This window comes from Denticeps clupeoides, chromosome 11 (assembly GCF_900700375.1).
Source record: "Denticeps clupeoides chromosome 11, fDenClu1.1, whole genome shotgun sequence".
Taxonomy (NCBI): domain Eukaryota; kingdom Metazoa; phylum Chordata; class Actinopteri; order Clupeiformes; family Denticipitidae; genus Denticeps; species Denticeps clupeoides.
Window position 1 is genome coordinate 16,241,484 of NC_041717.1, and position 26,092 is coordinate 16,267,575.

General features: G+C 44.1%; 1 protein-coding gene across 1 annotated transcript in view; it reads left to right on the top strand.

Moving 5' to 3' along the window:
• The window catches only part of tmem8b (transmembrane protein 8B), an 87,555-nt gene that overhangs the window by 30,784 nt on the left and 30,679 nt on the right, over window positions 1-26,092 (top strand). Inside the window, exons 3-5 of the mRNA XM_028995757.1 lie at window positions 2,830-3,037; window positions 11,531-11,664; window positions 13,560-13,828. Coding sequence (XP_028851590.1) covers window positions 2,830-3,037; window positions 11,531-11,664; window positions 13,560-13,828 — 611 coding nt within the window. The remainder of the gene's footprint in view (window positions 1-2,829; window positions 3,038-11,530; window positions 11,665-13,559; window positions 13,829-26,092) is intronic.

The following is a 26,092-nucleotide window of genomic DNA, read 5'->3' on the forward strand; positions in this document are numbered from 1 at the left end:
ACCTTTATCTTGCTATTATTTTCACCAGCAACATGGAAGACGCAAGCATAATCACAAATTTGTGCTCTTTCCCAGGACCACAACTTCAAAAGTTTGCTTTAGGGAGAATTAATGATTCTTCTATTTATACAGAGCTCTTTGCACGTTTAATTGATGACAAAGGCTTAATGGTGTCTGACCTTTAAGGGATCAGGCGTTGTTGGAGTTGGGCAGGGTGTTGATTTGATTATCTCTTCACGTGGCTGGTCACAAACAGCCTGGCGGATGACACGGGTCAGAACCGGCATGCCTGATGAACGCAGCATTAATGCGCTGGAACGCATACGGATACAGCTCTAATTGGGTCATAACAGGCCAATGCCTGCTCGGATAATAAAGGGGGGTGCTCACTGGCGCCAGCCGGCCAGCGGCGCATGAAACCGAGACTCAGACAATGGGGGAGCTAACCGAGGGGTTTTGCATAATGTCAGTGGTGATACCACCTGTTGCGTGTGTTGTGACTGTGAAAAATTCCTGCAGATTTCAGACATGAAACCCCAAACACCAGGGTTCAGTTTGAGTTCTTTGGATTGCCATACTGCCCATGAAACACATATGTCCCAACTCCAGCACCACAGACAGCTCACCTGTTGTATTCATAAATAATAAATGCATAGAATGAACAACCTGTCCCATGAACTCTATTGACCAGTTGACACCCAACTGGTGAGCTATAGACTGAGAAAGCAGTAGCCGAAGAAAACACTGCAGATGACAGATAATTTCGGAGTTTCACCAAGGAAGGTCTTCTGAACAAGTCAAGTTCAAATCATTTACATTAACATTTAAGGCAGAGACACTTACAACGTGCTTTCATGTCAGCATCGACGAAGTGATCAGTTCTGGTTCATTAGGACCCCCAACTATGGATACAATATTTTTATTCACTCTGTTGTAGTTTCTATACATAAGACAAAAAGAAGGTTACAAGTTAATCTAAATATTCTCTAAAGAGGAAGGTCTTGAGCTGTCGTTTGAAGGTGCTCAGTGACTGAGCTGTTCTGACCTTGAGGGGAAGTTCATTCCACCACCAAGGGGCCAAGATGGAGAAGAGTCTAGATGAATGTTTTCCTTTTACCTTTAGTGATGGGGGGGACCAGGCGAGCAGTACTGGAGGCTCGGAGTATATGAGGTGCAGTGCGAGATAAGGGAAAAAACATGAGTGGGAAAGCATGAGCTCCAAAGCATGAGTGGGATTTTATTGTTGGAAGAAATGTGTTATTCTTCATTTCATATGTTGAGCTCTTCAGTAGTTGCAGTGACTCTCACTATTTATGGATTCATAAATGTGATTCCATATTGAGTTGAAATATCTTTTAAGCAGATCATTTCCCGAGAAATCTTTACCAAGTGAATAGGCAAAATCATACCATCATAAAATTGGTCTAAAACTGTAAGAATTAAGTACAAAGCAGTGTCCTGACTGTGGTGTGTTTGCACACCACCTCCTGCACGCTCATCCCCGGTGGAGCTCCTTGACGGAACACATCAGCCTGTATCCTGAAGTGCAAGGGGAGAGTGACTTTCACCACATGGACAGAGGAGGAGTTGAGAAGGTGGAGGAAGAATGCGAGGCTGCAGAGTTTGAATTATTACCTGTCAAAGTGCCCAGGCCCTGGGGTTACATCTGCCCTCCCAAGCAAGTGCTTGTCTCTTTAAAACGACTCCTTTAGTGCTGAACAGGAACACATATAAAGACGGACACAGATTAGGAAAGGGTCTGCACCATGTAATAAAATGGGAATGAAAGGTGAGTGGCAACAACCATTGTGCCACCTGCCCTCTCCGTGCCACCAAGTGATATCAGCTCTGGGATGGTACAGCAGTCCCCATAAAAACATCCAATGATTGAATCCAAGCCATGCTGCATGAAAAACGGCAGCGATTTTCCTTACTAAAATATTCAGCATGTCTCCTTCACCAATTGCATAAAGATCCGAACATCCTCACTGTAATCAGGAATTAGGCATCCAGGAAACAGGCTGAGAAGCAGGAAACAGGTAAGTTATCTTGTAAATAGTGAGCCTGCGAGATCCACAGTCCTAGTCTGTGTTTCTAGTCTGTCTTCTAATGTGTGGGTAGCATAAGATGTACAACATTTTGATGACAATACCCTGAGCAGTAGGGTGATAGTAGCATATTCACTTGCTGCCTCTGTGTACCTAAGCTAGAAGCACCAATGATTGTGTAATGTTGAATTGTGGAAAAAAATGATGAACTATTTTCCAAAAAGAATTTTGAAGAAGAACCTCCAAGGTCGTGAGTTCAAATCCCGGTTTGGACCTCGTGTGCTCGTGGTTTGCATGCTCGCTCTGTGTCCAAATTGATTGTATGCGTCAGTGTGTGTGAATGTTGCGCCCAGTGTCTTGGGATGGGCTCTTGCAGCCCCGACCATGAGCAACAGGACTAAACGGTTATGGTTAGTGAGTGAGTGAGAATTTGTGTACATTTAGAAGATATTACATAGGAGATGTAGGCTCCATTGACTCATAAAGTTCAGTCATCACCTTCAGCATCATCTGTGGGAAGGGCTGGTGGCGTTGAACGGGGGGCTGGTAACTGGCAGGTTTGTTCAGATTATTTATCATCACAATGCATTTCCCCTTGGCCAGATAAAGAGAGAACTGCTGGATGAGGTTTCCTCCCCCTCGTGAAGTTAATTGTTAAGTGTGCTGAGCTGGTTTGATTTAGAGACACCATAATGAGGCTTAAACGATGCTGAACGCTGAAGACAGGCAATCTTTCAAAAATGCACTTAACAACTTTAAAGTGAACTTTTTTTTTATATAGGTATTTTAGGTCCGGAGCTCCTCCAGTCATCAACCCCCTCCACACTCGGTTTCCCCAGGACACAGTCGTTCCCAGCTCCTTCGCCGTGACCCTGACTTGGACCCTGCCCAACCGGACCACGGGGGTGTTCAACGTCACCAGCCCCCTCCCGGGGGACTGGTTCCTCGCTGCCCATTTGCCCAAAGATGAAGGGAAGATCTCTGTCAAGGTGAGTGGGAGTGTCAGATATCAGGCAGTTGTGCACCGGACGCACCAAGTCTACGTTTATAGCTGTCTCAGCCCTTTTGTCTTGAATAAACGTAAGAGATGAGATCAAGTCCTCCTGGATGACATGATGCAGCAGAGACAGACAACAGCACATCCAGGCAGATCAGGATTAGGGATCTAAATATACTACAGACTAAAAATACATCTTACAAGGACTTCAAAAGACGGGGCCTTTGAGGAGACACAGAGCATTATGTAACGTTATATTCATTTATCAGATGCTTTTGTCCAAGTCTTATCAATCCAGCTATGGGACAATGGGAAGACATAGGTTAAAAACATTTGAAATTCAGAAGCAGAACATGCAGGTGTAGGTTTAGAAGAAGAGGTTCTCAGAAGAGAGTCTGCATCCCCACAGCGATGGAGCTGTTCTGGAGCTGACTCCACCATCAGGAAAAAAATTTAACTCTAGACTAGGCCAGACTGGGTTTTGGGTTAGCAACACCAGGCAACATTCCATGGAGCACTGCAGTGGTCTGGATATGAGTTTATAAAGATTTTTAATTGAGTTCAGGTTTGAACATCAGTGATGTTAATTTGATTCAAATGATAATGTGTAGGCAGTGGAGGTCTATGAACAGCACTGTAACACTGTAACTGATTGAAAAACATCTGTACCTGTTTCTCTGCCATAACTTTAAAACCATCTGCATAAAATGGTCTAGGTCCACCTCATAGAATAATTTACTCGATTAAGGTGAGATGTGGCCAATTTGTGACCAACTCAACACCTTGATCTTGGACAATCTGTAAACAACACGGCCACAAGCACAGTGAATTTATTTTGTCTACGTGATAATGTAAAAGAAATGCCTCTATGTGATGAATGAAAATGCTTGTTATACGCTGCAGAGTACTGTAGAAGTCCTGACTGTCCAAAATGAAATTTATGCTTTTAATGAGAACTGAAAAATAAAACAAGGTGTGAAAGATTGGCTTGGCCATGGCACGGCTGCAGAAATTGATAAGACAGCAAATGTCTTCCAATGAGATAGCAGCAACACAAAGCATTTTGCTCTTGAAAGAATTCAATTATGCATTATGGGATGTGTTTAAATTATTAGGTGTCAGTAGCTGCAAAAGTAAGACTTAATACAAGTTTCACAAGCATAAACAGAAATGGGAGATGCTCGGACGCATTAATATAATTCATCCGTGGAGAATATGGAGCAGCGAGCGGGAATCTTTAATGAGAACCTTGGAGCTTCCCGGTGGGGGTTTTACTATCCCATGTAGTATCCCATGCATATTAGCTGATTGTGCGCCCACTTCTTCCAAACTTCTATTTATTTGTGCTTTAGCACATTTTTTAAAAAATAGGAATTTCACACAGAGAATTATGGATAATTGCTGTCCATGCAGACGCCTTTCAGTATTTTTACTCAGAAGTGGGCCACGATGCAGGCTGAGATTGTAATGGCAATAAGAGAATCACATGGGTTTTCATCACAGTGAATAACATGGTCATGATGTGGACATGAAGTGTGTAGGCATCTGACCAGAGAAGGGATGCCTAGAGTGTCCGGTAAGAATAGCTGGAAAAAACATTTCGGATTCTGAAAGAGACCTGGGAAACATCCGGTAAACTAATCCCTACGTTGAGTCGTTCCATGAATACTTACAAGACAGTCATGTTGGGAATGAGATGTGAGGAAGTGCTTTGGGTCTGAGTGTGGTGGGTATGGAGAGCTCGGGGTGGCCTTGGATGGAGAGAACAGGAGAGTTGCAGGGTTGGGGTAGCAGGGTGACGGGTGAGAGGACATTCAAAGCGTTGGGGTGCCGAAGTGAGCAGACAAGTCTCGTGGTCGTTAGTTCGGGCAAAAGGGTCGTAAATCAAGAGATGAGTGTTTCAGTAGAAGGCTAGCGTAAATGAATTAAACGTATTCAGTGCGTTGACCCCGTCCTCCTTCGCTTCCGGGTCGCCGTCGTCTGTCATTGTCACATGCCCCCTGGGGCCCCGATGGTGGGGCAGTGGCCGTGATAGAAGCAAATAAACATGTCTTGAGGGTCACATATTACAGACGTCTCGGAGATGCATTCTGGGTGAACATTTCTCCAGCCTCATGTCTGCACAGATTGATTGATGATCATCACAGTCTCTTGATGAAGACATCACTTCTCTCTCCTCAGCTACTGTACAACGGTACAAGTGACTTGTGTTAATTATTGTAAGAAGAAGCTCTCTATATTCGTAGGAATAATTGAAATTAACCATTCTTGCCGGTTGTCAAATGATGCCAGAAAAAAAAACCCTCCTAATTTATTTTGGGGCAGTGGTGACCTAGCAGTTAAGAACCCCCGATCCACAAAGGTGCCACTGAGGTGCCACTGAGCAAAGCACCATCCCCATACACTGCTCCCTGGGCGCCTGTCATGGCTGCCCACTGCTCACCAAGTGTGATGGTTAAATGCTGAGGATGCATTTCGTTGTGTCACCACGTACTGTGCTGTTTATCACAAGGACAATCAGTTCACTTTCACTTTAATATTTGGCCCAACACGGTATATCTGGACAAAATACTCATCTTACCTGCGTCTTCTCCACAGACATCCAACAGCACAGTGGCCCTTCCGTTGCCTTTATTCTCATTGATTTTCTGCTGTGTACACAACCCGGTTTTAAAAAGGGAATTATTGCCTTTTCCCAAGCAATAATAAATCCTGCGCTTCTGTGAAACTGGGCCGACTTTATCCCTTTTGCCACAGCATCAATCTCAGTGGCCAATTAGAAGACGGTAAATCGGCTGTGGTGGGGAGCCCTGACCTTTCCGAGGCTCAGAGAAGTGACAGAACCAGCGGATCAGAACTCCTCTAGGCCAGAACCAGCCAGTGGAAATAATTGGAGCAGACCTGGACACCAGGACAGGGCCCCAGAGACGCATCTTTTATTTATTAATAAAAGGGCCCTTTCAGAACAGAAAAGGTTGTTTTGGTGTGAGGCTGGTGTGAAGAGAGCTACTCAGCTCCCTCATTAGAACCTTGACGCAGACCGACCTAGAGTGCAAGGTCATGCTTGTACTCCTGATTCAAGATTCACAGGAACATTTTTGAGTTCACTCCCATATAAAATATTTTCTGTTTGCTGTTACACTTACAAGCCTATGATGCTCAGGAAAGCATTACATTTTACATTTAACAGCATTAATCAGACGCCCTTATCCAGAGCAACATATAGTCAGTAGTTACAGGGACAGTCCCCCCTGGAGCAACTTAGAGTTAAGTGTCTTGCTCAGGGACACAATGGTAGTAAGTGGGATTTGAACCTGGATCTTCTGGTTCATAGGCGAGTGTGTTACCCACTAGGCTACTACCACCCAGGAAACATTTTTGACTTTTTGAAACGGGTGATCGTAGCTGGAAATTTACAAGCCATATACTCCCAGGGTTAAATATGACACGGGGCAGGCAGAGGGCGTGATGTCTGAGCAGGGTTGGTGTTTGTTTGAGAAAACAGACCAGTATGGTTATGAGTAATTAAATATTCAACATGTTGTATTGGAGACAGGATCAGTCCATGTTTGAAGGTACAGGACAGTGTAGGATTAAAAAAAACAGTATTATGGTGCATTTGAATATTCTTCTAGCTTCAGCATTTATGGTGTTGGTGGCTGTGGTGACGCTCTGGTACATTTCATGATGGGATGTCTTGCAGTGCGAAAAATGATTTCACCAAGGGTGTTATTTAAAGAAGATTTGTCATATTTTTTAATGATGATCCTTTATTGGTCCCACAAGCGGGAAATTTTCAATTTATTATCATTTTAAATGATAAGATGTAAAGTCTTATTTTAAACTCATAGTATCTAGTATTAAGTGAAATCTTGTATTGAGCCAAGAAATCTGCCAATGGGGTAAGAGAAATTTAATTGGCTAGAATTCTTAAATCTAGATACATTGTTTTTAAAATAAGAAATGTTTTAATCTAGTTTTAGGAATTATAGCCAAGTAATTTTTTTTTTATGTCACAGGTTTCTTGTCAATGCTTGCATGTTGAGTGCTACAATGGCCCCAGTGGTCTATCTAGGACTATCTAGGCCTAAGTGAGATCATTGTCATAGTATATGTGGGTTCAACTGTTATGGAAAACTTAAACATTAACACGAGTTCTGAAATCAAGATTATGTAAAACCAAAGAGGGGCAGCGGTGGCCTAGCGGTTAAGGAAGCGGCCCTGTAATCAGAAGGAATGATAGGAATGATAGAACAGAGTCTACAAAGTCACACATCACTTCCTTCAACATTTTTATGATTGCATTGATCAAACCTGTCGGTGTGGGCTTCTGAGAGAACATATCAATTCAGCACAGACATAAAGACCTTGTTTCCTGTCCACCTCTTAGTCCAGGAATGGGGAATAATTACAAGATTGTGGATCATGATGCCATTGATGCTGAATGGAGCTGCTGCTCATTGTCAGGCAGAAGCGCTGCTTTCTGATAGATCGTGTTAAACTAGACCCAGTGAATCAGGTGCCTAATTGGCTGTTTTCAAGCTCTCTCCACTGTGATTCATTCATTCATTCTTTCTTTCTTTCTTTCTTTCTTTCTTTCTTTCTTTCTTTCTTTCTTTCTTCTTCCTTTATCTCATTGGGAGCGGAACAATCCTTTTATTGTTACTGCATTTTTAATTAGCAGGAGTCAACAGCCCAACACACTCCTGACAGCTCCTCCCAGTCTGTCTGCATTATTAAGGAAAGCAGCGTAGCGAGGCAGAGAGTTGGCACGCGGTTGAAAATGGCCGCTTTAAACCATTTTTTTTTTTCCTTGTCCCAGGGGCACTGGCCGGTTGAGATGGAGCGCAGTAATGGTGATGTAGGGGACGAGGCAGGCAGGCCTATTACACTTCCCCACACAGCGCGGCAATAAACTTTAATAGGATGGCACTTTGGCTAATGCCCGCGACTTTCCAGACCAGTCAAGAGCCGGTGCTCGGTGGAAGCCATTTTTCCCCCCTTTCTCTCTTCATCAGGTCAGCGGCCAGGATGGTGATTCGCGAGTTGCTTTTGATATAAAATGGGAGAGCAGTAGAGATCGCAGCCTGACATATGAAGGCTGCTCCCCACTAATGGCTCAGCAGGCGGCCGTGGTTTTTTTTTTGCTGGACAAGAGTTATGGTTCACGGCAGGAAAAGTCCAAACTCTGCGGTGTCTTCCTGTAAGCCCCCCCGACCGGCCGTAAGCCTCCATTTAAAGCCGCGCCCGTATAATGAGTGGAGTTTGGAGATTAGAGAACGCCGTGTTGCTCGAATGGACTCGTGTCCTCAACAGATTGCCAGATTAGCAGATTACAGCGGTTCCCGTTTTGTGTCGTTCATTTAGCGTCAGTCAGTGTCAGTCAGACTGCTAAAAATAAGTGGCGCCGAACACGTCGGCGCTGTCTTGCTATTAAAAGGGTGTTGGAGGTATTATCCTGCTCACAGCTGGGCGTCTCCACGAACATGGTGCCAATGGAACGCGACAGCGGCTTCATATCAATCAGCGCCACGTTTAGGGAGCGGGAACAGTAATTATCCCCCCTCTCCATCCCCTGGGGTGGTGAAATTGGACTATCTGTCGCTCAGCCGGGCTGACGGGACTTACACTCGTCCCCCACAATCATACCAACCTAAACAAGAAGTTCGGAGGCCTGGCAAATTCCACCTCCTCCTCCAGCAGTGGCAGCAGCTGGTATCTTCAGAAAGCAGCCATGCACAAACAACAGATGGGACTCCATTCTCAGCATCGTTATTTAATGGTGGCACAAGTTTTCACTTCCCACTCTGTCTCCGATCTCTAGTCGTGCCGAGGGAAACACAGCCCTATTTCCATTTAGATACCGCAGCTCAGTCTGCAGTGATGCACGGCTTGGCCTGATACACTTACATTTACATTTCTGGCGTCTATCAGACAATCAGTAGTTACAGGGACAGTCCCTCTGGAGACTCTCAGGGTTAAGTGTCTTGCTCAGGGACACAATGGTAGTAAGTGGGGTTTGATCCTGTGACTTTGTGGTCTTCTGGTTCACCAGGCTACTATCGTCCAGAGCTACGCATAGTGGGTGATGAGACTGGACAACAAGATATTTAATGTACACTCAGGCAGAAGCAGCGATGCAGGACTGTCTTATCAGAATCATTCAGGGATAAATGATTGCTAGATGGCTCGGGCTGCAGTGAATGAGGCGGCTAATCAAGCCCAGAATGAATTAGGCGCACATAATACATGAGGGGTAATGGGAAATGGATGACTCTGCCAGTGTCTCAGCAGCAACAGCGGCGCACTGGAGATTCTCATACAAATATCCCATATTGGCAAAAGAAAATGGAGGAAATTCTTGCTCAAAAACATCAATAAACCATCTACGCCTTCAGATATAAAGAGTGAAGTGCTGGGAACATGAGAAAAAAGAATTCATGGTAAAAGCAAGGCACATTCCGAAAGAAATCAGATGAAAGTGAAAGAAAGTGAAGTGATTGGTGAGCAGTGGGCAGCCATGACAGGCGCCCGGGGAGCAGTGTGTGGGGACGATGCCTTGCTCAGTGGCACCTCAGTGGCACCTTGGTGGTTCGGGATTCGAACCGGGTAACCTTCCAATTACGGGTCTATTTCCCAACCATCCGGGCTAACCGCTGCCCCATGCATTGAAGGGCATGGCTATAGATCCTCCAGAATGAAGAAATAGCATGCATCGGAGATCTCACTCATTGGGCTTCTGTCATTATATACATAAAAAAAAACTATCATGGTTGACAGAAACAGGTAGTTAGTTTCATCAAGATACAGAATTCTGCCAAATGGCACTTTCTTGCTTTATCTAGATATTTATGTAAATCCCCAGGACGATCTCACACCAGCCTGTGACCTATGTCACAATACACTTTACTGATATTCCAAGAAACGTCTGTCATTATCACAAGCAAACAGGACATGACAGGAAATCTAACTAGTTATCGTGAGGATGCAACGGTTCTTTATCGTTCCATCAAGATCTCAAGAAAGCCATGAGGAAATAGCACCTTATCAAGAGTCCTCAGCGCAATGTCATGTGATTTCACGTTAGACACCTTTTTTCTTTTAAAACCTCATTTGTCTGCCTTTCGGGTACTTTCTGCTGATTGCCACCGTTATCTTCTTGCTCTAATAATGCGATAACGGCTCAGGCACGGTCAAGAGAATCATAAAATAGATGTGTTTTCATTCTCTTTTCAGTTTCTGAACTGCTGCATTTTAATACAGAAGAAACAGTGACGCGCCACCAGCCATTAGTTGTTTCATGCGGGGAGCTGGCAGACAGTAATAAATCCTCCTTTCCCGCTCAGTAACTTATGTTGTAATGAAACGGCTCTGTGACCTCCGTGGGATACCTGAGTGATTTCTGGCCAGCGATGGGCCGGGAGAAGCATCGCTGTGTTCCGCTCGCCACGTCTGCCACTTCACGTTCTGCTCCTGTAATTAGACGTTGAGTGCAAAGACAACCAGCGGTTCCTCCAAGGAAACCTGTATGACTTTCAGTCCCCGTAGAGTGAAAGTCATTTTTTTGGTATGCTCTGAATATGGGGGTGGCAGAGTTGTGCATTGTCCTGCTGTGCAGTTGACGTGGAGTTCCTGAATTTAAAGGCTTTTTTCCTCTATAGGCATTCAGGTTAGATGACTCTGGTGGCGATGTGTGTGTGTGTGTGTGTGTGTGTGTGTGTGTGTGTGTGTTATTACAGTTACAGAATCAAGCTGTCAAGCACCATAAAACAGCTAACCATCCTCAGAGAATCATGCAACGTACCAATTTGAACAAAACACAATCATCAGAGGTGACTTCACCCGTCAGTCATCTGTCCGTGTCGGTGGTCACATGACACTGGGTCAGGTTGTCAGCCAGCACAGGGGTGTAAACATTTTGCGTGGAAGCTGCTCCATCCATTAAAAACACACACACGCACGGGCACATGTTCTAGCAGGGAGGTTGTTCCGTGCTCCCCAGAGACGGAACTTCTGCTGTAATTGGGTGGGGGGGAGCCATGCTGCTGGCACAGCGTGCTCTGGGGACGGTAAAAAAGTGCTGATGGTGTGTGCGTGGCACGTGTGCGCGTGTGTACAGTAGGCGGCACGGCGCTGTGCCTTGACAGTGATGAATGTGCGTGAGGGCCGGGGCACCTGCAGGGGGCGGGGCAGGGGCGAGTGATGAAATGCTGCATTGTAATTTGGCGGCGGGCGGTGTGATAAATAACCGGAGGCACGGCGCAGGTCCCTCCTACCTCGCAAAAAACACTTGTCCTTGCAAATCTACGGAGTCCGTCCGATCTTTAACTGGCGTCCTGGTGAAATAAAGCTGCTTTATGTCAGTGATTAAACCCCCTCTGCAGACCCTCCTGGTTGTGAAGGTGTGGCGCCCCGGGCCCAGCCTGCTCAGCTCAGACAGGTTCTGGTTCCAGACGGTAATCTCCGTGTTCTCTGATCTCCTCAGGGTCTCCACGAGGAGTGTCAGTACCTCTTCCAGCCGCAGCTCATCGTCCAAAGGCTGGTCGGGATATCGGTGCTTTACCCGGGGTACTTCATCGACCAGATGATCCCTGTTCACAACAGATCTGTGTTGTACAAGTGAGTCGCCTTTCTTTCAACGCACACACACACACACACACACACACACACACACACACACACACACTTTTAGAAAGCATTAAAGGCTTTGGGAGAACAGCTGTCTGCCCCGATTCTGCTGACGGCACCCCAGTGCATTTGATAATAGAGCTGCAGTCCTCTTTGCGGGCTGATTTAGCGTTTATACCCTCATGATGTCTATTTTAGGGCCGCTTTCGGTGGGGAGGCCTGATTAAGATGCGAGCGCCATATGCAGCGGAGCTTGGAATGCTAACAGCAGCCCGTCTCCACACTCCCTCTCATCCCTGCTCATCATTCCGGGCACACACTCCCTTCCCGGCCCTCTCCGGAGAGGGTCTCCGTTCTCATTAATTTTATATATTAATGCGCTCCTATTGCAATTAGCAAAAAAAAAAAGGGTTCCTTTAAGGGAGGAAAGTGAAGGTGCTGAGCGCATGCCCAGCGCATTGACAGCAACACAAACACAGGGACGCTGGGAAATGGCTGTGCAGAGTATAAATGCGTTGCCTGGGGCGGGATTGCAGCATGAGGCAGATCTCTGAGGAGAGTCCAGTCCCGACGCGGGGATGGTAGTTTCATTTCACGAGTTGATTAGTTATCAGAAGATTGTGAAGTTTAATGCAATACTGCGCACAAGGTTCTGTTCCACATTCAATGCTCCACATTGACTACAATGATTATATTCATAGTTGCAAGTGCGTCTGCCAAATGCCACAAATGTAAATGTAATTTGCATACATTTTGCTTTATCTTCACCCTGATGCTTCGCATACAATGATTAGCCCCAGAAAAAAAGTAATAATATGAGTGATAAATACCAACAAAAAATATATGAAAATGATTAACCAAGTTCAACTATGATTTTTTTCCCCCAGGCGAATTTTCAAAGAGGCAATTTCCACTATAGAATGAGGTGTTTATCTAAAATTTTGTGGAAGATCACGTAAACAAGCCAGGTTGCGTTTGATCAGATGTTTGATGTGCCGTTCACATTTCACTGTGAGACTTCTGAAACAGAGGCGGCATTTCTCTTTTAATGCAGGTTTGAAGTCAGTTACCTGCAGCTGTTCTGTCAACATGGGGTTTTCAAGCCCTGAATCAAAAGAGCCAAGAGACAAAAAAAACATAAAAACTACCCGGCAGTAATTGGTTCTTTTTCTGTTCTCTATCGTCAGTCTAAACTGACTTCAGAACAGTGTCGGTCTTCGTGATGACTGATAGGGTGCAGGGTGACCTTTTGACCTTGGTGCCAGGTCAAGGGCAGAGAGAATAAATCAAACCTACGATTATGCTCATCAGACACCGACCACCCACCATCAGGGTCATGGCTGGCAGCAGAAATTGACCGCTGATGTTCACTTCACATTTTGTGAGCACAAATAGCATAAATATATTTGGGTTCACGCATCTGCACATGAATGTGATTGTGTGCTTGCGAGTTTCACATTTATGCTGTACACACAGTGTAGGTGCAAGACAGGAATAACCAATAAAGTGTCCATAGTCTACTGCCGTGATCATAATTTTAGATTATTTGTCTCAAACCTATAAAAATTAATTACTGTAATGATTTTCTTGAATTCAGAGCCACATCAACTTTATATAAAAAGAGCAATTCAGTATATTTAAAAAACAAATGAAACTAGAAAAGCGAGGCAGAAAGTCACAAACAAGTTTAAAATATGTGATTCTGTAGTGCAGTTTGAACAATAATGAGTCTAATTATAACAACTTTTCTGTGTGCACAATGACGAGTTGATGGTTTATTAGAGATGGACCATCGACCTGTTTCTTCTGGTAATCACACAGAGTTCTGCAAAGCAATTAACGCCAAGATGAAGGAATCGTCCTTTCCCATCCTCTTCCTCCTGCAGGGTCTTCATTCCCAACTACATCTCCAGAGTCAGGGTGCAACTGGTGGACTGCAACACCCGCAACCGGACTTCGGAGAGCTGTCCGGTCGTGCTGAAGGTCCGGGCCAGGGCGCCGCCGGTGCACAACTCCAGCGCGCTGGACTGCCGCGAGTGGAGCCCCTGCGAGCTGGAGACGGCCGTGCCCTTCTGGGAGCAGTGGTACTACATCCTGGTGGAGCGCTACCTGGGCGGCGCCGACGTCTTCTTCCGCATCGGGGTGCAGGTCAAAGGTGAGTCCTCCTTCAGCCGCCACTAAATCGTCCCCTCCTGTTTGACTGTGCAGTGTTAGCTGCATATGGTGGAAAATCTCCTTGTTTGCCTTGCTTTAATGGTGAGCGCCGGGGGGGGGGAGCGCGCTTCCTGCCAGAACGGTCTCTGCTGCGTCGCCACGCCCTCTCCCTCTGGCACTTTTGGACTCCCTGTCATGTCAGAGCGTGGTAATGTTTGCTCTTGGCTCAATTAAGATGAGAGGGGAACAGCTTGGTGATTTGATCCGGAATCCATTAATTCTTTATTGGGATTTATCTGCAGAAATGTTGCGGGTGCATGGCTGTCGCCCGTCACGAGGTCACAGGCGGCCCTTCGCACTCCAATGAAAGAATTTGGCTCTATTAGGAGCAGGGTGCGTGTGTGGGGTATGTCAGCACCGCAGCTTTCTGGACCTGGCCGGGTGGAATGAGAAAATGAAACAGTGCCTCCGAGGGAAGGCCGTGTGATGAATCTCCGTGACAAATTGAGGTGACGGCAGGCACAGGCAGGAACGTGGCTACTTCCATTATTCCACCCCGGCACTGCAACGGAGGGCTGGTGAATCCAGTGTGCATGTCCGTGTCTTTTGGTCCGTCTGATAAACAAAGCTGGCAGGGCGCGTGCGAAAAAGACGAAGAGAATCCTGATTATCCGCCCACTGACACATACGGCAAATTGTAACGCGACACGTCCACCTGTACACATTACACACCCACACAAACAGCAAAGACCACCCTACTCCGCCCATGATGAATGGCAGTGCACCACGCCTTTCTTGGAAACCAAGAATGCATCCCTTTCAGATACTTTCCATTTATTGTCCGGGATGAAAAAGCTCACCGAGATGTGGCTGTTGTTGCTAAAAGGAAGTAACTATTATGTACAGTAATATTCCGCTTCAGTGGGTGGTTTATATAAAAAATACAGCCATATAAGTAAGGTGAAGGAAGAGGAGTGCTTCAAGATTTGCTTTTCTTCTGCTATTCTGCAAGCTTCATAATGGCGCGCTGTGGCAGTATAAGCACAAGGTGTTTTCGGCTTCAGCCATGACAGGTGTCACATAAGTTTAAATCGGTTCAGGGCGTTATCTATTCACTCCCTCACTCCCGTTCCCTCTGCTCCTTTCATTTGTTCATGATGTGCTGGGAGAAAGTCCCATTGATCTTCAGAGGAGGCTCTGATCTGCTGTTCTACCTGAGGTGGATTAAGTCCTACATCTTCTCGACAGTGGAGGTTGCCCCAAAGCATGTGTTCTCTCATGCATTTAAAAACCTGTCAAATCTACCATTCATAAACTTCGCCACGCCTCTACGTACTGCATTTGTGTGCACGTTCACAGCTGGAACACAACAGAGAAATAAGATAAGATAAGATAAACCTTTATTAGTCCCACAAGTGGGAAATTGCACTTGTCACGGCAGAAAGTGGACAGAAGCAGAAGGTAATAGCAGCAAAAAAACAGAGGTAATAGCAGCAGTCCATTAGACATTAAATGGAAAAAATCTGTTTTGCTGTTGAAAGATATTATAAATAGCAAACTGACTACGCCAATCTCAATCTGGAGTTAAACTTGGGCCTTGTCCACTGGTGTAACGTTCAGAAGCGTCTCCAGGATTTTACAAGAAGAGAAACTAACTCTCCTTTTTTTTTTTTGGAGTGTAATTACTTTTGTTACCCAAGACATGAGAGGAGAGAAGATAAGAGGAGCGGATGTCTGACTGGTCTCACACAAGTACTTTGTCATTCTGTGTGATTTAATCTTGCTCCTGTCAATGTCACATGTGCCAACATTTTGAAATATGTTATTTTTTCTGTTTTTATATTCCTGGGAATGCCTTTGGCCTTGCAATGGTGAACAAGCTAAGTTAAAGTCAAGAATGAAATTCATTCAGTAGTGAATACATTTTTAAATGCTGAGTTTGTGCAGCGAATCAGACAGAATACTGCAGATAACAGCTCTGTTATTACCTGCCTCGGTCCGGTGGAGACCCGGTTAACCCTGTGGGATCTCCAGCGCAGGCTAATTTTACTGGTTCCATGAAGCAGTCTAGTTAATCATGCAGATATACTCATTACCCTTCTGAAGCCTTCAGAATGGATCTTGTCACATAATTGATCGGCACTCGGTTTGGGCAGATTTATCGCCGCCCGTGGCTTGCAGCAAATTAGACCCGCTGGTGATTACCTGATTCCATTTGTATCGTATGACCCTTCACATATCCCCACATGGGTCAGCAGGGTCATAAACTCCAAGAATCGTGAGCCCACAACAAACACATACACACACATCCACACACATTCACACACTGGACTCCCGCTGCACTCGAACGACTGACGGTAAAAACAAATACATCAGCAGCGCTCCACTGACAGCCCATCAAAAATGAATGGACAGCAGCTTTCAGTAACACACACACACACACACACACACACTCACACACCATGTTGTGCATTGTAAGAGTAAAAGAAGTTCAGTCCATGCGAAAAGACTAGTCTTCATTAATAGTTCATTTTTTATTTAAAAGTTCATAGTTACCATCCATACCAGCAGCCCAATATATTCACATTCTGCCTCAAATGGCTGATCCATTCCACACATGTGTTGAAGGGTTCAGGCAGAGGGATCAGGTATAGACTGAGTGCAGACACCAGGACACAAGTTCAACTTCGCTATATTCAAAAGGATATGTAGAGTTCAGAGTTCACCAAAAACGTAGACGAAATATGTATGTACATGCCTGTACACACACACACACACACACACAGATGATGGTCTTCATCTTAGATCTCATTCTGCATTCGATCTGTCACTCCAAATGTAGCCCGTTAAATCCAGATAAATTACTTTCCTTTTAATTTACTTTACTTTTAATTTATTAAAGCATGACAAACACACATTCATAAATTAATGTACATCCACAGCTCATTTAATAATAAAGATATTCAAGCACTATTCAAGCTCCTCAATACCCATTACGAACATGATTAGATGTATTTTTTACAATAATTTCACAGTTTTTATTTTACACATTTCTTCTATCAAATAGTATACATTTTAAGCGTGATGCAGGTGATCTAATCAGATCATACCTTCATCATACATGTGATTTGTTAATAATACACACACAGGAATTTGTTGGGCTCTAGGTTAGGTCCCACATCTTTTAATGTGAGTGGATGGGATCAACCAAGAAAGATTTATGATCGGTCAGTCGATGTGACATAGTCATACTACACACACGTGTGCACGCCATTCACTTTCCAAGCACCAGGACGGATGGAGGCATATATGTAGGGATTATTGACCACAAAGTTAAACAAAGTAGCTGAGGTGTCACGACTACGGACTTACAGGGGGAAGGAAGCGCAGATGCAGGACATTCTGGGAACACAATAAACACAAATAAAGAACGGCGTGGTGGCCGAAAAGGGAAATATAACGTGGGATCAACTGAAACAAACCCGCAGGCGTGTGGCGATTGCCAGAACTCAAAACACACACGTTCACATACGTGCACTCAGGTCCACTAAAATGTCGTCCCTTCCGACTAAAAAATCGTTAGAAATATCTCCAGACTCTTGACTCCCTAATCCTGTCCAAAATTCAGTTTACTGATTTTTAGAAAAAGACACATGCTCTATTCACCACGAAGACAACTTTATCCTCTCATCAGCAAGGTTGTCTAATAAGCATTGAATCATGTTGGCTGTGAAATGCACTGCATGAGAATGATCCATGAAACCCGGTCTCAAATATTCTTGAAACAGAGAGATGACCAGGAATCTGGCCAGGCCAACTCTGCCGAGGTGATGATGAAGATGATGGATCAAGTGTGTTGGAGTAAGACTGGTGGATCAGTGGGAAGGGAGTTAGGTTCTCCTGCATTAAACACAGCCTGTCCCAGTGCTGCCCTTAATTGAGATCATAGCTCATTAGCGCCAAACCTCTGGGACCCACGACTTCCCCTCACTTGAAAGACAGCCACCAAGCCAAATTGAAGCCGGCGGAGCAGCGGTTTTAAGCGCCGCTTCCAAGACAATGAACGCAGCGCTCAGAGTCGAAGCGATGGCACTTCATCAGAGAGGCGTAATTGAAACGTGGCGGATGGGTGATGGAGGGTTTCCACACACACCGTGCATCTCTGCTTTATTGGCCTGTGTTTGTTTTGAAACGGAATCAAGAGTGGGAGTGCAAATGCAGGTTCCGCTGCAGTCGGGGTAATTTACTCGGCTGCCGTCTCTTTGGCTGTAATTAGCTCTGCAGAATAAAACCTACTTTGTGATGCAAGCAGACATTCCATTCTTCAAACTCCAAAAATTCCACCAGATCTTGTATTTCCGTTCTTCGCAACATCGTAAAAGCCTCTCAATACTGATTTCCACATTTCACATCAAAACAGTGAACACGGATTCTATATTTTTAATGAATCTAGATGTACACTGGTTCACTAAAGTCAGTACATGTTCTTGAACGTAGATCAACAGTCACTCTTCACGCCATCTTTCAGTTGTTTTTGTTGTGGATCTGTATCTGTTTGGCCAAGACCCAAGGTCCAACCCTTCCGCATCTCTGATTGGCCTCTCATTACGACTCTCAGATATAGTGTCAGATCACTGGGCAAACCAGATTTTTTATTAAATTTCACAATCAATCAATCAACCAATCAATTAATCAATCAAACAGTTTTTCATGAATTGTCCCCACCTTTCTGGTCAAGTTTCTCAGACTGATGGGGTGCAACCATCGTTTAAGGTATTTAATGGTATTTATTGAACAGCAAAGGAACCAAGTTGAAAATAAGAACACAAAGGTCTGTAATGTTTTTAATGTTCCTTTTTTTACTGGTATTGATCAGGTTGCTTGACCAGAGACGCTGCACCACATCACCCATCCATCAGACAGATTGTCTGTCCCCCATGTTCTGTTCTAAGGACCACAATTCCAGGTACATTTCTCCCCCCCGTAGACCATTTCACCATTGACGTGACCATTGCTTTTCTTGGAAACAAGCCCATTACAGCCCATCAGCACATTTCAGGCCATTACTCTGCACTGGTGCTACGACTGATGGTCAGCTTTCATGGGGACACAAAGCTATTTCACCGGGAAGAAGTGCTCATGCAGGGTGCGGTCTCCGGATTATAAAGCCACCAGTGCATTTCATCCATTAAATTGCAGCAGTAATTCTGTTTGTGTGTGAGTGTATGCGTGTTTGAGACAGAGAGAGTGAGAGTGAGAGAGAGAGTTGTTTTATGTGAAGTCAGGGTTTGTGTGATGGCTGTGGTCTATCACATGATTTTAAATCATGCGGTAGTCCACACAACAAATCCCAAAATCCCTTACTGAATTGAACAATTGTGCCCTAGACAGCCAGAAAATGTAGCAGCCTTTTCTAGTGCTAAACCTGACTTTTGATGTGAGGTCTGTATCTCTGCTGGATTAATGTCATAAGGTTGGTAGTAGCCTAGTAGGTAACACACTCGCCTGTGAACCAAGGTTCAAATCCCACTTACTACCATTGTGTCCCTGAGCAAGACACTTAACCCTGAGCGATTTACAATCAGTAGTTACAAGGACAGTCCCCCTGAGTAACTTAGGGTTAAGTGTCTTGCCCAGGGACACAATGGTAGTTCTGGTTCATAGACAGGTGTGTTACCCACGAGGCTACTACCAACCTGACTAAGTCTAAAAGGCATTAGGAGCTCATTGGACTTTTTTGCCGACCGTTTTTGTTGGTGTGTCATTATTTCTGACACCCAGAACTTTAATGATGGTTTTATGAGTTTGAGTTTAACATGGGAGGAGCCTGGGGCAATGACTGGCAGATCTCACACATGCTTTATTCTGTACAATTTTAATATCTCATCTCAATATCACACATGCAAATTACTGCAAGCAGCGTTGCAAGATACATTATTTTTTCAGCCCGAAACACACACAAAACTGCTCAAACTGTCTGCTGAGTTTTAAACTACTGAACATACTTAAATAACAAATGGGTTCCTAACCCAAAATTCCAAATACATTTTGCACCAGTGAGCACAAGATCCTGTATCCCTCCTCCTCCTCCAGTTTCTGTCTTCAGGAAATGCAGACACTGCGGCATCAGCGGTGGATTGGCATCTGTTACAGACATCTTGGGACCATGTACGATGCACAACCAAGCATTATCAGTGCTTTAATTAAGGAATTCTGACTGGTGAATACTTAACATCTGAGACAACGCCTCAAAAATCCACCACTAGATTTCTGTGTGTGAACAATAGAGGCTTGCGGAACACAATGACCGCAGTGCATTGTGGGTTATGCATTCAGTCACTCCCCAGCAGGTTAGCACGTAAGTGTGGGTAAGAGTGGGATATTTTTAACTGACCCCATGTTCCAGAATAGGACCGTGAGGAGCACTTGTGGTCACTTCTTCCAGACGTCTGTCGGGAGTATCTGCTGTATTTCCCTTTTAAATCAAATCCACAGGGAGTCTGAAGGCCTGTTGGGGTTTTTAGACTTTCTAATTCTGGAGAAAAGTACGAACTAGGTCAAGTCCTCCGCAGACTGCATGACACAGCCCAAGACGAATGGAAGAATTCAATTACATCAATTAAAGCCCAATAACAATGAGCCAGGGATTTTTTCTGCTCCGCATGTCCCAGGTAGCCTGCTGTTGATGCAAAAATCCACAGAACTCTGCTTATCACTCATTACACGCGATATGCCTGCCTTAATGAACACAAGTCAAATGATGATCAAGTCTCTGGCTGAGGAAATGAACCATAAAGAGGTTCTGACATTTATCTAATTTAACTGATGAAGGCGTGGGACAAATGTGTGGTGTGTGTGTGTGTGTGGGGGGGGGGGGGGGGGGGGGGGGGGGCTCTGGAGAGAACAGGGTTGCTTTTCAACACTTTTTTTTACTTTATTAATTTCCATTTTGAGTACTTTATACCAACATAAATGCTGCCTCCACTCACACCTACGGTCAATTTACAGTAGAGTCACCAATTCACCTAGGGAGCATGAGTAAACCAGAGAACCCAGAGGAAACCCGCACAAACTCGGTGAGAGCATGCAAACGTCACACACACAGGGTTCAAGCTGGGATTCAGATTAGTTCTTTACTATTTCTGTAATATTTTGGTATTTGGTAATAAGCTTAGTAGTAAACTCAGACTGATCATAACCCAAGACTAGATCCTTCCCTAAAAGGCCAGTCTAGTAAAAAATATTAGTTTAAAATGGACACTTCCTTACCTGATAGGCCACCCATGCTTGGTGGTTATAGCCTCATGCACCAAAACACTTCATAGTATGAGTTTCCAAGTTTGGTGGAGGACCATCTGAAGTCAAGGGCAACCAAGACATTTCAGAAACTTGTGGACAGGCCTGAAATCGGGGAAGACCCTTTTCTACTCCTGCATAGCTGAACCCCAATGCACATAAGCAAGGTCAATAAAGACATTGTTAGATGAATTTGGTGTGGAAGAACACGCAATGGAGATTGCGATCTAGGTCATCTTGTCCAACACCAGTGCCTGACCTCAGAAATAGAATGGACAGGCACAAAGTCCCAATACGTCCTTTTTGCCATGCCATGCCATACCATATGGTGTAGCTCCTGTAGGTTCAACATGACTCAGTAATCAGTACGGTTAGGAAGCTTGTTTAAATCAGTAGCTGCCACATGATGGTGAAAAGAAATTGGATTCACAGTCTGATAAATGCTGAGCCAAGTTCTACAAAAATCAAAAGATGAGAATGCAGCCCAGTGGTGCAGGTTTATGGCATTTTCCCCCTTTTCTGGACATTTTCAGGGCAGAGTAATGTCAAGCACAACACTACATTTCTTTTTTATAGTCAATAGCACTGAAAGCATTAACATAGAGCAGACAAATATAAACCCTGTAATGGCTAAACGTCTACACACACTTTAGCCTGGTTTATAAGGCCATGCAGACTTGATGAAATTTTACCCTGAAATCCAGTGACTCAGCAGGATTTTAATGTGCCTGGAGATGTTAAAACATGTAGTCTAGAGGTGCACTCACAGAAAAGCCTGTTAAACCATGAAGCATGTGTGAATACATTTCAATCCATTTCAATTGAGCATATAATAATAGTTTTCTTTTCCCATTTAGTATCATGGCCAAAACTATTGTCCGACCACATAAGGCATCACTGGTATTAATAGGTGTGCTCCAAATGGCAGAGACATTGTGACATTTCCTTGGCCGAAGTAATAACACTCCATTTCCTTGGGCTAGTGGTTAACACACTCGCCTGTTCAAATCCCACTGACTACCATTGTATCCCTGAGCAAGACACTTAATCCTAAATTGCTCAAGGGGGGGACTGTCCCAGTAACTACTGATTGTAAGTCACTCTGGATAAGGGCGTCTGATAAATTCTGTAAATGTAAAATGTAAATGTAAGTAATAAATAACCAAAAAAAAAGAAAAAAAAAAACAGTGTCTGGTGTCCCGGCAGCGGCCACTAGTGGCAGAGACCTGCTATTGGAAGAGACATGACCTAAGCCATATGAGATAGCTTCATACTGAAATAAACACAGAAAATTCTCCACTAATTACTGTTCTGAGAATGCCTAACCCAATTAAAACATAAATGCTGCCACTCAGGAAAAACCCAAGAACCGAGGATGCTGCATGGTGGACAGCTGACTTTATTTACAGTCATCATTCAATACCTCAGACCTTAGGGGAGGGAATGTCAATAAATGTCAGTGCAAAACAAAATAAAATCTTGGAAGTGGTGTTTGCTGCATTCATCTATTTCACCAGGAAAAGGTCAGAGAAAGAGGAGCTGATTATTAACGCAATCCAACAATACTGTTATTTTAAAACCAGGAGATTATTGTCAAAATGTGCGTAAGTGGTGCCGTGATGGGTGCCTGATGATCTCCAGTTCCTGACAGGATCTGCCTGAATCCCTTCTGGTGTGGAAATGCTTCCATTGTCTGAAGATCTGAGCTCAGGCATGGATCAGAACTCACGTTCCCTGAGGTTAGTCAGCCAGATGCTTTTTTATCAGAGGCGCAAGGGAAATTTCAGCAGTGCATCTGAGGCGTCAGAAGGAGATTTTCCTGTCTCTGTTGTTGTTGTCGTCGGTTGGTTAGAGAGAAACGCTGCCACTGTGATTGGGCTGCGGTGGAGCTCGGCTATGGGCTGAGTGGCGACAGCATTGTTTTCATGTCCAAAACCACAAGGCACGTCTTGTCCCAGCTCACTGGTTTACCGCAGCCTACCTTCAGATGTACTCTCTGCAGTCCTTTTCAGAAGCTGCTTCAGTGGAATATAATAATATTCTACGATGGAACATAGTCGTATCTCAGGCTGTAAGATCTGCATACACACAGCACATACAATGAGGTTCAACTTTTAACCTCTTAAAGCCTCTGTAATCAGCCCTATAGAGAGGCTCCACTTTATTATTCACTGATTGCATGTTAATATTGCAGTTATTACATGGAAGAAGATATAATAGAATATTTTGTACCAGGTTTACTGCTTTTGCCTAAGGACAGAGTCCTGTGTTGGAAAATTATAACTCACAGCTATGATTTGCATCATGAACAGTCTAAAAACATCTACCACATTCATATTAATAGCCACTGTATTTAGATACTGAAATAAAATCCTATGCTCTCTTTATGGTGCATTATTTATATATAGTTGCCATTTATATGTTTTTGTATGACTTCATTGTATGAAAACAATGACAAAAAGTGCAGATTTGTCTGCATGAAATATAGTTCCATTATGATCCAGCTGTTGGTTGCTAAGCAACACCATTCAGCCAGCAGTCGGGTGGGGAGCAGATGCTGGTCACTGGTAAATCAAGTGTGAATGATATGGAGATATGGTGAAAATGTGGTGTAATATAATATTTTTTGAAATCTAGATACAGTCTGTCTACATGGAGGCAGAATCAGCCTCAAACTTTCAACTTTTCTTAGATTCTTTGCGAAACTGCTAGAAATCGGGGTCATGTGTTGAGTCCAGATTAGAGTGTATCTGAAGTGTTTTTTTGTGTGTGTATGAGTGTGTGTATGCGTGCAAATTGAGCTTTGGAAGGTGCCAAAGTCCCAGACCCTCTCAGAGACAAACAAGTCTTTATTAATAAGCTTATGTTTTTCCACTTTTTCCCATTCCCCTAAGCTCATTATATCGGCTTTGTACTTCAGCGCAGATGCCCGGCCGGGGAGGGAAGAGTGGAAACACACAAATCACTTTGAACTGCAGGACCCCTCACCTTTATTAAATATTCATTGGTCTGAATAGCCAAAAAGAGACCAAGAGAGCGAGGGAAAGCCGGAGAGAGGAAAATTACATGTGCAGCCGACATAAATGGGCATAAATGGTGGGCAGTGTGATCTTTAGGCAGAAGAGAAATCAAATGTGCTGCAGGCAGATAAGCCCTTGTTACGCATCACCTTGTCATTGCGGCAATGGAGGGTAAAAGAAGAAAGGGAAATGGTGGCATGTATCTCTGACAGGCGGGAAGAAAAGGGTTGAAATGAAGCTCTCCAGCTCAACTCGCAACACAGCAGGGTGCAGGAGGGGGGGAAAAAATCATAGATGTCGGCCAACCAGACTTTGTCAAGACCTGCGAGAATCAGAGAGACAATTAGAACGCGGGAGAGTACTCTTCATACTTTCTGTGACTTTTTTTCAGCTAAATTGTGTGGCGCTGGTGCTTCAGATGCAATTTTACTAAAGGGAAGAAAAAAAAGAAACGCATCAGCCACTTTCAGACGGGAATTCATTTGTGAACTTTTCTTTTAATAGGAAATAAAAAGTGACAGCTGTTTACTCTGCTTTTTTCCTTTAATGAATTTACAACTCTGCTGGATACAGGCAGCAGTTTTATGTTCCGGTAAAACCTTGATGCACTATAAACTCACAAAACCCACATTATTTTACTCACAGAAATCTAAAGGAAAAAGGTTCATTTTGTTCAACGAAATGACATCTGTTATGTAGCACAGAAAGTCCAAATAATTTGCCAAAAGACAGAAAATCATTATTCCTTTGTCACATGTGACACACCACAGCACAGCACCCAGTGAAATGTGGTCTCTGCATTTAACCCATCCCCTGACGGAGCAGTCTGCAGCCATGACAGGCGCCCGGGGAGCTTTGTGTGGGGACGGTGCTTTGCTCAGCGGCACCTCAGTGGCACCTTGGCGGATCGGGATTCGAACCGGCAACCTTCTGATTATGGGGCCGCTTACTGCCCCGATCATGCATTTAGTCAACAAAAAATTATTTAATTCTCAAAGTGTATTTTGTCAACTACAAGAATGTTCACAGAATTTAACTAAAGTTCATGTTTCTGTGAAATTTTGGCAATTTTGTCCAAAAATAATAATAAGATTCTTTGGCATGGAATGAGCTCTTGGTGGCCAATACAGTTTTACTTTACTTGATTATAAGGAAAATATTGAAGCAATTTGCAACTTCAGAGCAACTTCTACTAATGTTACTACTTCACTGTGCACTATAAGGATGTTATCATGTCACTACTACTGAATTCAATTGATCCTGTTATACTGCTCATTGTTTCATTTTTCCACAGGATGTGTGTGAATGACATGAATCAGACCATTTATATCATACATTGACCACCTTGACTCCATGAACTTGGGTATTATGTAGCTTGGCAGGAGCAAGATGTATGCTCTGTTGTGAATTCGCCATTGAAGAATTACGAACTTTAAGCGCAATTACTTCTGATGCCATATGTTTTTTCTTACAGTTTTGGTAAGATTCCAAGTTAATGTCAATTCTAACATTCTGAAAATCAATACAACTGAATTATATAATCAGTCCCCTGATCAGATCTGTTTGGGGGATTTAAGAAGAGTGAATGGGAATTGGATCCACTTTTCAAGTATCCAGATACATCAATGGGCATCTATGGAGCTCATTGTTAAAAAAAAAAAATTCTCAGTCTGCAAAAGGCTCCCCTGTAAACACGTTGACAAGTCATCTGGATTGAGAGAAGAACATGGGCTTTTTCATCAACGCTGCATATCTGCCCTGCTTCCCTGCGCCCGATAACTTGTATTTATTAAAGTTTTAGAGGCACTCGGAGCAGACAGGCACTCCACTGCATTAGACAGAAGAGATTTTGCAGGATCCTGTAATCCATCTCACAGGCTGAGAGTGACCTTGGTTTATATCGCTCTCGCTGATAAGACCGAGGCGTGGCCAAGAGCTTTTCATCTGGC